We start from the raw sequence: 14,021 nt of genomic DNA, 5'->3' as shown, positions 1-14,021 counted from the left end.
CCCTTAGAAAAATCAGTTAAGATTCCGCATTGCCAAATAAATAACTAAGCAATACAATAACATAAATTGATACACAACTATTTTAACATCGTTTTCTATTTCATGAATCTGAATTTAATTTTGTGTGTTCGCTTATTAACGTGCCAATATTCAGGGCCGATTTTTTCCTAGTCCCAAAATCAAGAGTATAGACAATTCTTGTAATAATCTGTAAAAAGCTGTTGATTGCGATTATTATGCTGGTCATAAAAGATTCACCCTCCGAGACTCTGTCTTCTCTCTTTGAGAAGGGTTTAGTTATTGCTAATCCCCTGGGATGCCTCCATCAGGGAATGCCGACTAGGTTGACCAGACTTTTCAATTTAACTTTACGATCCTTGTGTCACATTTCTCACCATGGGAGAGAATTAACTACTTTTAGGGTGGAGGAATATAAGTACTTAAGATTTATATTACTTTGTTGAAGGTTATAAAAACTTTAAAAGATTACACTCTTAATTTTCATTTTTTTTTTTTTGAAGAAAAGGTTTGTTTTTTTCGTTTTTATAATTATGAAAATAAAAATATATTAAAAAAAAAAAAAAAAAAAAAAGGTAAGTTTATATATGTATCACGTGTTTTTCAAAATAGTAGAAATTTTTTCTTCTTTTTAACAATCAACTTCCGGTTCCTGTATGACAACTTCCGGTTGCGCCTGCGCATTAAGCGTCGGTGTTGGCGCGTCGAGGGCAGAAAAAACGCACACGCGATTCTGGAATTTTTTTTCTAGTGCCAATTCCCCCACGTCGGGTCACCCCTTTGATTTATTGGATCAACGAACGTTTTTTTTTTTTCAGGCCTTAATAACCAAAAAGTAGCCGAAATAATAAGTAAACATCATGGACATAAACGAACTGATAGAAGTATTACAATCTACCTTGGACCCGGTCCGTCGGGAACAGGCAGAACAAAAACTCCATGAGGTAAGAAGCGATGCATATATATATGAAAAGTATTGCAGAATGGCCCGAAAATAAAACCATTTTTTTACAATAAAATGATTATCCATTCGGATTTTTTTAGGAGCTAATAACTAAAGCCTTAATTCTAATTAAATTCTTATGATTTAATAATTTCCCTTTTCATTCTTTTGTTATATCGACTTATGGAAGTCTGTCGCTCAAAATACCAAAATGATTAATTTATCCTCTGAAACCTATTGAATGCTTAGTGTTTTTTTATTTTTAGAATGAAAAAAGAATTGTGCTGTTTTTTTTTTTTTTTTTTTTTTTTTTTTTTTTGTGTTGCAATTATTTCATAGTTAATACTTTAAATAAAAGTACCAAGTAAAAAAAAAAAAAAAAAAAATTTTTTTTTCGTCGCATTGTTTAATGATAATTTCAGAATACGTATGTTTCAATTAAATTACTTTTAAATCTTTCTAAGTCCTAAACTTAAATATTTTCATTTTGATGCGTTTTAAGTATTTGTATAAAATCTTTTTCGTCCCTCTTAAAAAAAATGTTAAACTGTTTAATCCTAACTCAAGTTTTCGGCCTAGTTCAAAAGTAGGGCTACTAGTGCAGAGAGTGATCCGGACGTAAATAATAGCGTTATTTAAAAAGCCATTCTTAACATGGGGAGGGTGTTTTGTACCTATTCTATACTTCAACCTTACAATTGAATAAAAAAATATATATCAAAACTTTAATTAAACTTAGAAATACGATTTAAAAAATAGCGCTGCTGATCAGATCACTGTTTGCACTAGCACCTAAGTAGGTTCGGTTCAAATTTCGGAGAAGCACACCAAATACTTTTCTAGTTCAATTTAATTTTTTAATTGTTTTTCTATCCTCTCCGGATTCAACCTTTTTAAATTTCGTTCCTTTCTATTAATACAATATTGAGACAACTTCGTATGCGTGTTCTCACCAACACCAACTTTAATGATTGTTCATTGGTTAAAAATAAGTAAAATACAATAAAAATAAGTAAAATACAACATGCTAAAAATAAGACTAATCAAAAGTCCTATTTACAACCAAAAAGGATAAAGATCAGAAAGTCTTTACGTACTTATGCACTTGCTACCATGGTGAAATAACTATGTATTCTGTACTTTCACCTAACAATTTAAAGCGGACCTGTACGAGAGTTCCCATCCCCTAAAAATGCGTTTTACACCTTTATTATTTTTTTCGAAAACTTTTTCCCGACGATTATCATAGATTAGACTTAATAATCATATTAGCAGAAAAAAGGTACTTGTGCACTTGTGCAGTTGTGCACTTTTGCCACCGCGCTGAAATGTTAAAAAAAGCCATTAAAGCCATTAAAGGTTATATTGTAACTAATCTGTGCTTCCACCTAACAATTAGAAAAAAAAAAAAAATTATCGTGAAGCTTGATTTTAACCTGAATTTTTTTTTTTTTTTTAATAACTATAACGTTCTACTTCATTGCTACCGGATTCACTGTCCCTTTATTTACCGGCGTGTCACGTGATTAGAACAGAACGAAAGTGAACTCTTTTTTTAGTCATTAAATTATTATTTTTTTTTCGGCTAATATGATTCTTAAGTCTGTAATCTATGATAATCATCAAAGTAAACTAAAGGTAAAGAACACGCATTTTTAGGGGGTGGGCAAATCTAGTATAGGTCCGCGCAATTTAATGAAAGATACCGTGAAACTTCAATTAAACTTCTAAATACTATTAAAAAAAAATCACGGTAACATAAGTCCATAAATTCGCCAGTCCTTATTTACCTCCCCACATGGGCAGTTGAAATCCAACTACCCCAAAAGATCACACTAAATTTTAATAAATTACCTCGGTCTAGAAGGAAGAATCTACTCTTAAAGTTAGCTGTTAGTTTAATAAATTTGTTATTTTGAACTTTTCAGCTTTAGTAAATATTACTAAAAACAAGCATCTCCAATAGTTTTCATGACTCATCCAAACTAATCGATGAAAACTTTATAAAAAAAAAAGTTACCGTGCTGAAATGACGTTATTTAGAAACTTATTCTTAACACGTGGTGGTGGTGGAGTGGTGGTGGTGGACTGGAGGGTAGGGTGTTTTGTAACTATTCTATACTTTCACTTGACAATTTAAATGATATTGTAAAACTGGAATATATAGTACGTAACTTGGTAATGTCGCTAAATAGGGGTTGCAGGTGATATGAAAAAAAAAAAAAAAAAAAAAATTAGGTGCTGATGCACTTACTGATCCGAGCTATTTTTTAAATTGTATTTCCAAGTTTAATTAAAGTTTTTTTTTTTCAATTGTAAGGTTAAAGTACAGAATAGGTACAAAACACCCTCCCCTCCCTCACCCTCATGTTAAGAATGGCTTTTTAAATAACGTCATTTCAGCACGGATCAATAAGTGCATTATTTTACCCATCGAAACTCAAATGTACGCTTAAAGTATGTAAACATTATCCAATGAATAAAGAATCAATATGGCTGTCCAGTTGCCATTTTGTTGACTAATAAGCAACCTTGACCTTGCGATCAAAAACTAAGATCGAGTCAAAACGGAAACGAATCGACGAGACTTCGGTGAATATTTAGTTCATATTTTTATGAATTTATGTGGAGAAAGCGTGTGACATGAATAAATTCGGCGAAATTCTTTGCATCGCGTGCATTTTATGACAAAACAATTCTTTTTACTTACGTAGAATAAATTAGTGAAAAATTAAACAACTTATTTTGAATTAAAAAAATTTGTGATGCAGCAAAGAATTTCGCCGAATATGCCACTCGCTCTCTCCACATTCATAAAGATATCAACTAAACATTCACCGAAGTCCCGTCGATTTGTTCCGTTTTGACTTGATCTTAGTTTTTGATCGCAAGGTCAAGGCTACTTAATGGTTAACAAAATGGTAACTATACAACCATATTGATTTCTTTTTTTTTTTTTTTCATTGAATGTTTACACATTTTAACCGTGCGTTTCTCGAGTTCCGATGGGGAAAATAAATATTTTTACACGAAAGAAACATTTTTAATGACTTATTTTTCTCATATCATCCGCAAACCCTATGTAGAGACATTACCAGTAACTTCTCTGCATAAGCACCAAAGAAAAAAGAAATTTTCGTAGTTCAACTTTTGCTTAAAAGGGAAGTTTTTAATTTTATTATTGAGACGACTCTCAGTCTTAATTCATACTATCAACTTAAAAACAAATCTAGTGCTAACGTCTTTGCTGCGTTTATATTCCTTTCTCATTATGATCTGTATCCTGTATTTCTATCCTATTCAACTTCAAGAGGACTGAATGCGACAAAAGGTCGATCCTCGATTTGGAGCAAGCCACGAACACAAGGATGCCAAAGATTGATCAGGAACAACTCGCAAAACCGACTCGAATCAATGCTGGCTTGTTCATATTTACAATGCCTCCCCACGGGGCAGAGTTAGACACCAGGGTCGTTTTTTAACGTGGAGAAAAGGAACAAAAATAAAAATTGTCTCAATCGTGAAGGATTTCTCTTCCACTGACAGAGAACAAGAAATTGAAATGCAGCATCTGAAGAACAGATACTACACTTTGAGATATTAAATCCTTTATTCATGTTAAAAATACATTGAAAATCAACAATGAGCAAAAAACTTAGGCACATACACTTTGATCTTGACCCGAAGGCCAAGGAGAATCAACGCTGGCTTGTGCAAGACTGCAAGACATGCGTGGATTGATGTTGCCAAAAGTAGTGTGACGTCATAAAAGATGAATGATCGTGGCTGAAAACTGGACGTGATTGGTTGAGAGCAGCAGCAGCCGCTGTAACTGCTTGCTGCTCTTGTTTATTCAACCAATTTCAAACTTAAGAAATACTTATACTAGTCCTCTTTATTTCGTATTAATGGTTTAAAATAGCAAACATATTTAAAGCTAGAAAGATAAAAATTCGCATGTATTTGATTTTTAGTCAGAATTAAAATAAAATTAGACATTTAGAATCTATTTACAATGTTGTCTTAATGAAATGCTGAAAGCGATCTTCATAATTCATGAATTTGAGTCGGATTACTCTATTTATAAAAGTAATAAGTTAATATTTACTTAAGAACTGTAATTAGTTATCTGAAATCTAGCATAAACAATGTTTTGAAAGTAATGAAAAATGGTTCCAGTTTAACAATATTCCGAGCTTTCAAAATTAAACTGAAGTATATTTGTTATGCTAAAGAACATAGCGCAAGATAAAAAAAAAACAAACAAAAAAAGCAGCTTTTCAAAATGAAATATAGCACAAATAGTAGCCCAATAGTCCACGTGTGGTTTTAGTTTAGTGTATTTGAAATTTGATTGCTTGTTAAAATAGTCGACAGATGGAGTTTTTAAATATGTCGTTTTAAACAAAAACAATATGACGTACTTACTTATCATGTCGAAAATGAACATTCATAGTTATTTATAGTTGAAAGTAATTATGGAAAATTGGGAGGGGGGAGAATGATATACATTATAAAGTAGACGATGAAGAGTTCATATACAGGGGACATAACTCGAACGAATATTTAAGATTACTTGTTCAGGACAACCAACATTTTAGCCCCCCCCCTCTTTTTTTTTTTTTTTTTTTTTAACTAAAAACTTGAATTTTCGTAATTTTATATTACTATTTTCGACGTGACAATTCAGTACGCTTCAAACGACATATTTTAAAAAAAAAATCGATCTGTTGACTATGTTCTAGCAAGCAGCGAAATTTGTACTTTAAGATAAACTGTAAGTGTTTTGAATAATGAACCAACTTTGAAAGTTACAACATTTATGGCTTTTAAAAAACAAGAAAAAACAAATGTTACTCAAGGCAAGATGTTACTTTTCTACAAATCCGGATAAGTTGTTGTTTTAACTTATTTTAAAGCGTTTATTTCGAAACGAAAGTAGTATCAATCGGTTTAAAAAAAAAAAAAATGTCGGACTCGTTACAACCATATTGACTTTTGATAATTGCTCAAAAATGGAAAAATAATGGGAGATATTCACTCAATAAATGTCACCAATCGTGCGAAAATGTATTTTTAGACTATATATATATTATAATCACTCTAAAAATAAAATCTCATTTTCATTTTTTCCTGTTCTAATAATTCAAGTCAAATTTTTTAAATTCTAAACTAAATTTTCAGTTCGACAGAAGTCTGTTTAATTTTAATTCCGTAGAAGCATTTTTAAATGTACACAATGGAGGCAAAAAGTATTGTTTGAATCAGCAACTAAGAAAAGTTTCAACTTGTAATTTTGGTACGTCTACAAAATTCAAATCGAAGCAGATCGACTTTTTGTCAACTGCTCATTTTACGTTAAAATCATCTAGAAAAGTGATCCAACACGCTTAAATTTTTTCGTAATATTTTGATATTTTTTTAAAGCCTTTTGAAAAAATAGATTTTTAATTTATTAAGGCGAGACGGGTAAACTACACTGGCTAAGATAGTATATATATATATATAAAAGTTTACTTCTAATTCTGTGAAAGTGCCGTAATTTTCTTGCTTGTAAATAAAAGGTTACTAAAAATGTGACGCTTATACACTATTGGGACGAGATTTTGTCGTCGATAAATGGGGGTTTCAGCTAAACAATGGTTTCAACTGATTTTTTTGTCAATAAGTTACAATGGTAGCTTCGAAATTATGCAGTCTGAATTACCTGAATATTATTGAATTATTAAAAAAAAAAATCTGCCGCCATCTTGTTTAAATCGAAACGAAAAATTACCTCCCTTTTGAACTCTCCTGTATCTAACGGTCGTTTTCATCAAATTCCATTTTTGTATTTTTTTCATAAATAATTTTCTACCTTATCGATTTTCCTAATTTTTGGATATAATCATCTTTAAAATACGAGGAATACGTAGATACCATTGTTTTCTTGTGAAACTCAGTATTGCGATTTCCGAAATTTCGTTCTAATGTAGAAACGCCAAAAATGGTTGTCCTCGTTATTCTCGTCAATTTTTTGTTTTAAATATTTAATTCACAAAAATCGTACGATTGCAGTCTTGTTTAGAAATGTAATACTTAATGAAGAAAACCTTTTTTTTTTATACATGGCTAGTTTTTAAATGCCATCCTATGGTCGTACTTTCAATCGCGTTATCTTTGATAAAGCTGCCTTCACCTTCTAGATTATTCTTGATAACTTAAAAATATCTACTTTTCCTTGTTAGCGTTTTTGATATATAATTTAAAACTTTTATAAATCCGATATTATAATAGCATTTTCTTTTTATAACTCTACACTTCTCATTTTTGGCGAGCACGTGGGTTTTCCCGACAAGTGGAGGAAGGAGGTCCCACTGATAAGGAGGATGGGGCGGCATTTGTCGACGTTTTTATTCTTCGCCAAGTTATTGAATAAAATATACTTTTCAACATTTTTTTTTTTTTACACATTCAAACACGTTATAAGGTACTTCGGTAAAATTTCAGTAACGAATTTAGCATAGTCGAAAAACGACCCCACACAAAATTAAACTCTGGTTCCTGAAAGGAAAACATTTATAGTTTAACTAGCCTCACGAATAGACACGAGGTCGATTTTTATTTTATTTTATTTTTTTTACAGAAATAAACTTTATTTGCGCATTAGAATAAAAATTCAATTGAATCGTTATAATGGCGATCATCAGCGTCAATCGAGCTCGATGATCACACAAATATTTACTCTATAAATTGTCAATAGTGACATTTAATTTTACGCAATTTAGTTTAAGAAAATCTTAGTTTTTTTTTTGTGCAAAATATTCATAAATGTATTCACTTCCTTTGAAGTTATTTTATTTCCAATTATCAAATACTCAAAATTATATACAACACACATAACTCTAGACGATGTATACCGCGTGTAAAGTTGCTTGCCACTCCATATTACAGGCGGATTAAATTTTCCAAAATGTGCAAAAGTATTTATCTAAGCTAGCATGAACGCCCGGCAAAGCCCGGTCGTAAAAAGTACGCTTAAATATATTTTAATTCTTGCAGATTTCGTATACATTATTACAGAGTTAATGTTCTATCGATTTTTATATGTTATAAAGTTGCGATTTCAAAAACAAAAAAAAATATATCCATATGACTTGGGTGCATTATTAGCTTGAATCGAAACTTATGAAAAAAATTGTTCCTTTAGCCATAATTGAAAGCGAAACCAAAACTTACGAATAATTCTTGATAAAATTATTTATATATATATATATATATATATATATATATATATATATATATAAAAATAGATTACTAGATTGTCATTAGTTATAATCGAAACCAAAACTTATGAAGAATTCTTAGTAAAATTATGACAAGAAATGGAAGTACATAACAATTAAACGACCCGGATGTAAGCATGACGCAGAAAATAACACACGCTATAGATTAGGAAAAAAACACTTTTTAAATTGGTACGTTTTACTACTAACCGGTAATAATGACTGAAAAAAATAGGGGGACATGGTTTTGAAAGCCGGTTTATCATAGTTTTTTGTAGGTTTCCGTCTACCTTTTTTTTTTTTGTACTTGTAATTTACTCAAGGCATTAAAAAAAAAATGAAAATATCGAAAAAGTTTAAATTGTACGTATCCGTCATGGAATAAAGTTCTCCGGAAAAAAATTCACTTAATTTCATCAAGTAGTTTTTTTTTTTTTTTTTTTTTTACAGCGAAAAAACGATTTGTTATGATTCCGAGCAAAAGGTTCAATTTTTTGGAAGAAAAGTTAGTATTAAAGATGGGAAGGGAGTGTCGGCGCTTTAAACTGAGTTATCTCACCGTGGTGTTTCTAAAATCTAAACAAAAATTTAAACAATTCCAAGATATCTGCTGTCAACGTACTCTCATTAAAACAAACAAACAAAAACTACTTGATCAAATTAAGTGAAATTTTTTTTCGGAGATCTTCAGTCCAAAACGGATACGTACAATATAACCTTTTTCGATATTTTCATTTTTTAATGTCTTGATTAAACTGTACAAGAACCCCCCCTTTTTTTTTTTTAAATCTTTCAAATACAATAGTATTTGAAAGATTAAAAAAAAAAGTTATAACGAAATGTTTTCACGGCGACATCGGAAATTGACAAGTTCAGCTAAATTTTGAAGTTAAATTAATTGTAAAAATGCCTTGAAAGATAATTATTAGTTTTCTGGGTCTGTTTCCAAAATATTTAGTAAAGTTCTAAGATATTGAATTAAGTAAACAAACAAAACAAACACCTTGTTTGCATAAAAACTAGCTTAATTAGCCTCCAAAAGCGAGATTCTGGCTTCGCACAAACCAAAACAAAAGGAAGTCGTTTAAGAAAATGTCCGTCAAAAGGTGGTCTGAAAATGACGTCAGGTAATTGGAAGGAAGCAAGGAGTGGAGTACAGTACTGGTTTTCATTTTTTTTTTTTTTTTTTTTTTTCAAGATTATGTAAAAATTGTTACGCTGAAAGTTACACGTTCATTCAAACAAGAAAATTTTAAAATACAGGGTGTCAACAAAAATGTATTCTCACTTCGTTTACTGTTCGCCGTAAGTGTACAAATGAAACGAAGGTTCTTCATTCACCGGCTTTGTTACAGGACGATTGGAAACCATAGAAAGACAAATGTTATTTCTGTTTTCCTTTTAGACTACTTACAAAGCTTAAGTCCAGTCTACTCTACTATTTAAATCCGTTGCAAGAATGAATTATTTGTATTGTCAGTATGAATGGAATGATGTGGAACTGAAACCTGGCTAAATCGCCATTTCTATAACGATTTGCTTCGGTGAAACGTGAGGAGACCATATTTCTGGGGTTTGCGTTCACGTTGGGTTTCATCAAATTTCCTTTATTTTCATTGAAAATTAAAAAAAAAAAAAAAAAAATGGTGCTTGTGCACTTATTGAGCCGCGCTATTTTTAAATAGTATTTTAAAGTTTTACGATTTTTTTTTAATTGTTAGGTGAAGATACAGAATAGCTACAAAAAACCTCTCCCCATGTTAAGAATAGCTTTCTAAATGTTATTTTAGCAAGGTGCAATAAGTATATAAGTACCAAAAAAAAAAAAAAAAAAAAATCTTGATCCTTCATTGAATGCCAGGAAACGCCGGATATGCGCCTAGAGTTTGTGTATAAATGTATATTTTAATTAATGCCACTTATATTCCCCATATCAAACTTTTGTGCGTTCTATTGAGCTGATCCCTCGTTCAATCCCAGGCAACAGTCTTTATAATAAATACACATCAAACACGTAACACTGGACATTTTTTTTTTATATATATTACGTCGTCTCGTAAACTGTTTCACTTTCCTACTAAAACTGCAGAAAAACTTTGTGTTAGATTTGTTTTGTTTCTTCCGAGCATGTAACTTTTCCGTCTTAAAGTTTGTAACTTTAAATACTGCGTACGTTACCAACGGTCACCTCGACTTGTGAGTACGCGCGGGCACGCACACACATTTATTTTCCTTTAAGAGTGATGCTTTCTATTAGCAAAAAAGAAAAAAAAATTGACCTAATTTGTTGCACTACAACCACTTAGTCAAGATCAAAGTGTAGCATCTGTTCTTCAGAATGCTGCACTTGCGTTTCTTGTTCTCTTTCGGTGGAGGAGCAGTCCTTCACGACTGAGACAATTTTTTTTTATTTTTCTACCTTTTCTCAACGTTAAAAAACGACCCTGGTGTCTTTTTTTTTTTTACACAGGCATCACATTATCAAGGCCAAGAGGCCACTCAAGGATAAGAGTTAAAGAGTGTACAGTAGAAATTGGACATTATAGTAATCATTAGTAATGAAAATTCGGTAAATTTGATAACTTATATGGAACGGCTCATCAAGAACTTATTTACATTAGACTTGAAGACAACCATATTGTAGTCAGCCAGATAGCAGGAAAACGGAAGATAATTCCACAGGCGTGCAGTTCTAATAAAGAAGCTTTGTTCATGGAATTTACGTTTAGGTTTAGACACAGATAAAGAGTGGTGGGGGGGGGGAATTATTGATAGTGTTTTCAGCTAGACGAGTGTTTCTTGTGAAAGTTTGGCGAGGGAGGGAGAGAGACCATAGACTGAAGCTCAGTTGAACACTTTCCATGAAAATAACGATACATCAGAGACAAACTCACAACATCTCTTCTGTGAGATAGAGGTTGCAGTGAAGAGAAAAAGACATCTCCTACGAGGCTACGAAGTCTATTTTGAACTCTATCAAGGCAGGACAAGTCCTTTCTAGCAGCTCCTGCCCAGATGTGGCAACAATATTCCATCCTTGGACGTACCTGGCTCTTATATAGATAGAGAATAGCATCAGCAGTGATCGATCTACCGGATCGAAAGAAAGATCCCACCATTTTTCCAGCGGCCCTGGCAACAGATTTGATGTACGTATTCCATTTAAGATCAGGAGTAATGGTCAAGCCCAGAAGCTTGTCAAAACTTGAGACCTCCTGAAGACGAGAGCCATTCATTTTAATTGATGCCAGATGGGGATCAGAACGTAGATGTAAAGATAGAAGCTTGATTTTAGATGCATTAAAAGTAACCAGCCACTCCTTTCCCCATGGTACTACGTGCTCAAAATCAGAGGAAAGAGAATCGGAGAGAACTTGGTCGTTTACTGTCTTAGATGTACTACCATAAATGGTAGTGTCATCAGCATAAATGTCTACAAGTGATGTAAGGATGTGATTTGGAAGATCATTAATGTAGATCAGGAAAAGAGTTGGGCCCAGGATGGACCCCTGAGGGACTCCAGGATTAATACTGTGAGCTTCTGATTTTTGCCCCTCAACTACTACTATTATGAACCTATCAGAAAGAAATGATTTAATAATTGAGAAGACATTTCCAGCTATACCATAGCTAGAGATCTTGTGAAGTAAACCTTTATACCATACCCTATCAAAGGCCTTAGATATGTCGAGGGCAATTGCCCTAGAAAGGTTGCCTCCGTCGAGATATTTGCTAATCCTATGAAATATAACTGTAAGAACATCTGCTGTAGAACTAGCAGAACGGAAACCATATTGATTGTCACTAAAAAGGTTATTTTTGTTGAGATGGTTGATTACTTCTGTATTTAACAGATTCCAGCAACTTACTCATGATGCACAGGAGACTTATTGGCCTGTACTGAGAGGGGGATGAGTGATCACCTGAATTCTTAAATACAGGGCATACTGATGAAATTTTCCAGGGTGATGGGAAGCAATTCTCCTTAAGACAACGTTTAAGCAGTTTTGTAAGTATGGGCGCTAGTTCAGGTTGAATTTTTTTGAGTACTATAATTGGAATACCGTCAGAGCCAGTTGCTTTACTGGAAGCAAGGTTTTTGATTAGCTTGGCAACATCACGTACAGATATACGTATATCACATAGCGTGTTTTCTGATACAGGAGGAAATATTGGGGGTTGTCGACCTTGGTCGCAAAGGGTAGAAAGTGTCTAACTCTATCCCATGAGGAGGCATTGTAAATAGGTACAACCACGTGTCCCTAATTACTTCTTCATGAGGACAAACTTAGACATGAGGTCGATTTTTCTGGAGTTGAATTCAGATTTTCCAACCTGTAAATGTTTACTTTTATGGTCCTAAACTCCATATTGCCAAAAGCCCAACATTCAACATGGCGACGTTAATAGTACCGGGTGTAAAGAAAGAATTTGTGCCTTTCATTAACCCTAAGTCCGAGGTAACTTTTTTTTTTCAATCTGGAGTTTAGGACATCAAATATTTACAAAACAAAAATAAAGACGTATTTCACACCGGGGACAGGATACTATCCTGGAATCATCTTTTGTTTTTATTTTTTTTTAATCATTTTCGAAAAATGTTTTTACAGATCGGTAGGTGTGTCAGAAACCGATCTTAAGAATGCGTGAAAAAAATTGAATAATTCGACCTCCTATTTGTACAAGCTTATAACTACTTGAAAAATGTAATTCAAACCCTAATTTTTTTTTTTCAATTAAAGGAGCAAAGACCAATTTTTAAAAATTAACAGGTTTAATAGCAAATTATGCAATATTTGTTTTTTTAAAGTCGGTTTTCTTTACAAAAGACTTAAAGAAAATAAACCAAATTTTACTTTCTTCAGTTATAAAAAAATCGATATAAATTCGAAAAAAAATCACTTACCTATAAAAATTGAATGTTTAGTTCCATTCTTCATTGTTCAGAATTTATCCATATTTATATTTTAAATTCCATTTATTTTTTAAATAAAAGAACTTTTTAAACAATGGTTTTGAAAAAAAAACACGATATCGCAGCATTTTTATGTCATCGAAAACCGGAAGTTGCCGTTTGAACTATGGATAGACAGAGGCAGTAAAAACGACACATTCCCATTAGCCGTCTAGCCTTGCCTATAAAGAAATTTGTGCCTCCATACCTGAAAACTAGTCACATTTTACTTATTTTTTGTATTTAACAAAACAAAAAAACAAAAAACAGTTGATAATTTTTTCTTTTCTTTTCTCAAAGAAATACACAAGTTTTTGATTTAATATATTTAATTTCCACTTCATGTAGTGAATTTTTTTTTTTTTTTTTTTTTTTTTTTTAAGTAAAAAAAAAAAAAAAAAAAAAAAGCATTGAATGAAATAGAAAATTTCATAATAAAATGAAACTTTCTGTACAATATTAGATTATAAGGGTTCACTTAAAAAAAAAAAACAAAAAAAAACGTAGTTTAAAAAAAGTTTTAAACTGGATTTTACAGGTAAATTTCTTTAAAAAAAATCGTTTTAAATTTGAATATTTATTGATCTTTTATCTTCAATTTGTGATTTATAAAACTTTGGTACATCAATTAAGAAAATTTTAATAGACATTTCAAAATGAGGGGGGGTGAATTAAAAAAAAACGTTTGTCTAAAATATTATATTCAGTTTATTGGAAAGAGCATAAAATTTTACATTGACCCTGAAAATATCGTTAAAATTTAACCAATAGAAAAATTGATAGATTTTTAAAGTTTAAAAATTGAAAAAAAAAATTAACTCGTAAAATTTAATTGAATTTA

General features: G+C 31.7%; 1 protein-coding gene across 2 annotated transcripts in view; it reads left to right on the top strand.

The window, feature by feature from the left end:
- Positions 1–674: 674 nt before the first annotated feature.
- LOC145292942 (importin-7-like) overlaps positions 675–14,021 on the top strand; it is a 110,493-nt gene continuing 97,146 nt past the window's right edge. For both annotated transcript variants that reach the window (XM_080139117.1, XM_080139115.1), the window contains exon 1: positions 675–962. In XM_080139117.1, coding sequence (XP_079995243.1) covers positions 879–962 — 84 coding nt within the window. In that variant the 5' untranslated portion in view covers positions 675–878. The remainder of the gene's footprint in view (positions 963–14,021) is intronic.

This window comes from Euprymna scolopes, chromosome 14 (genome assembly GCF_053919585.1).
Source record: "Euprymna scolopes isolate OS-2025 chromosome 14, ASM5391958v1, whole genome shotgun sequence".
NCBI classification, from domain to species: Eukaryota; Metazoa; Mollusca; class Cephalopoda; order Sepiida; family Sepiolidae; genus Euprymna; species Euprymna scolopes.
The sequence above is the reverse complement of the archived record's forward strand: the minus strand, read 5'-3'. Positions and strand labels throughout refer to the sequence as shown.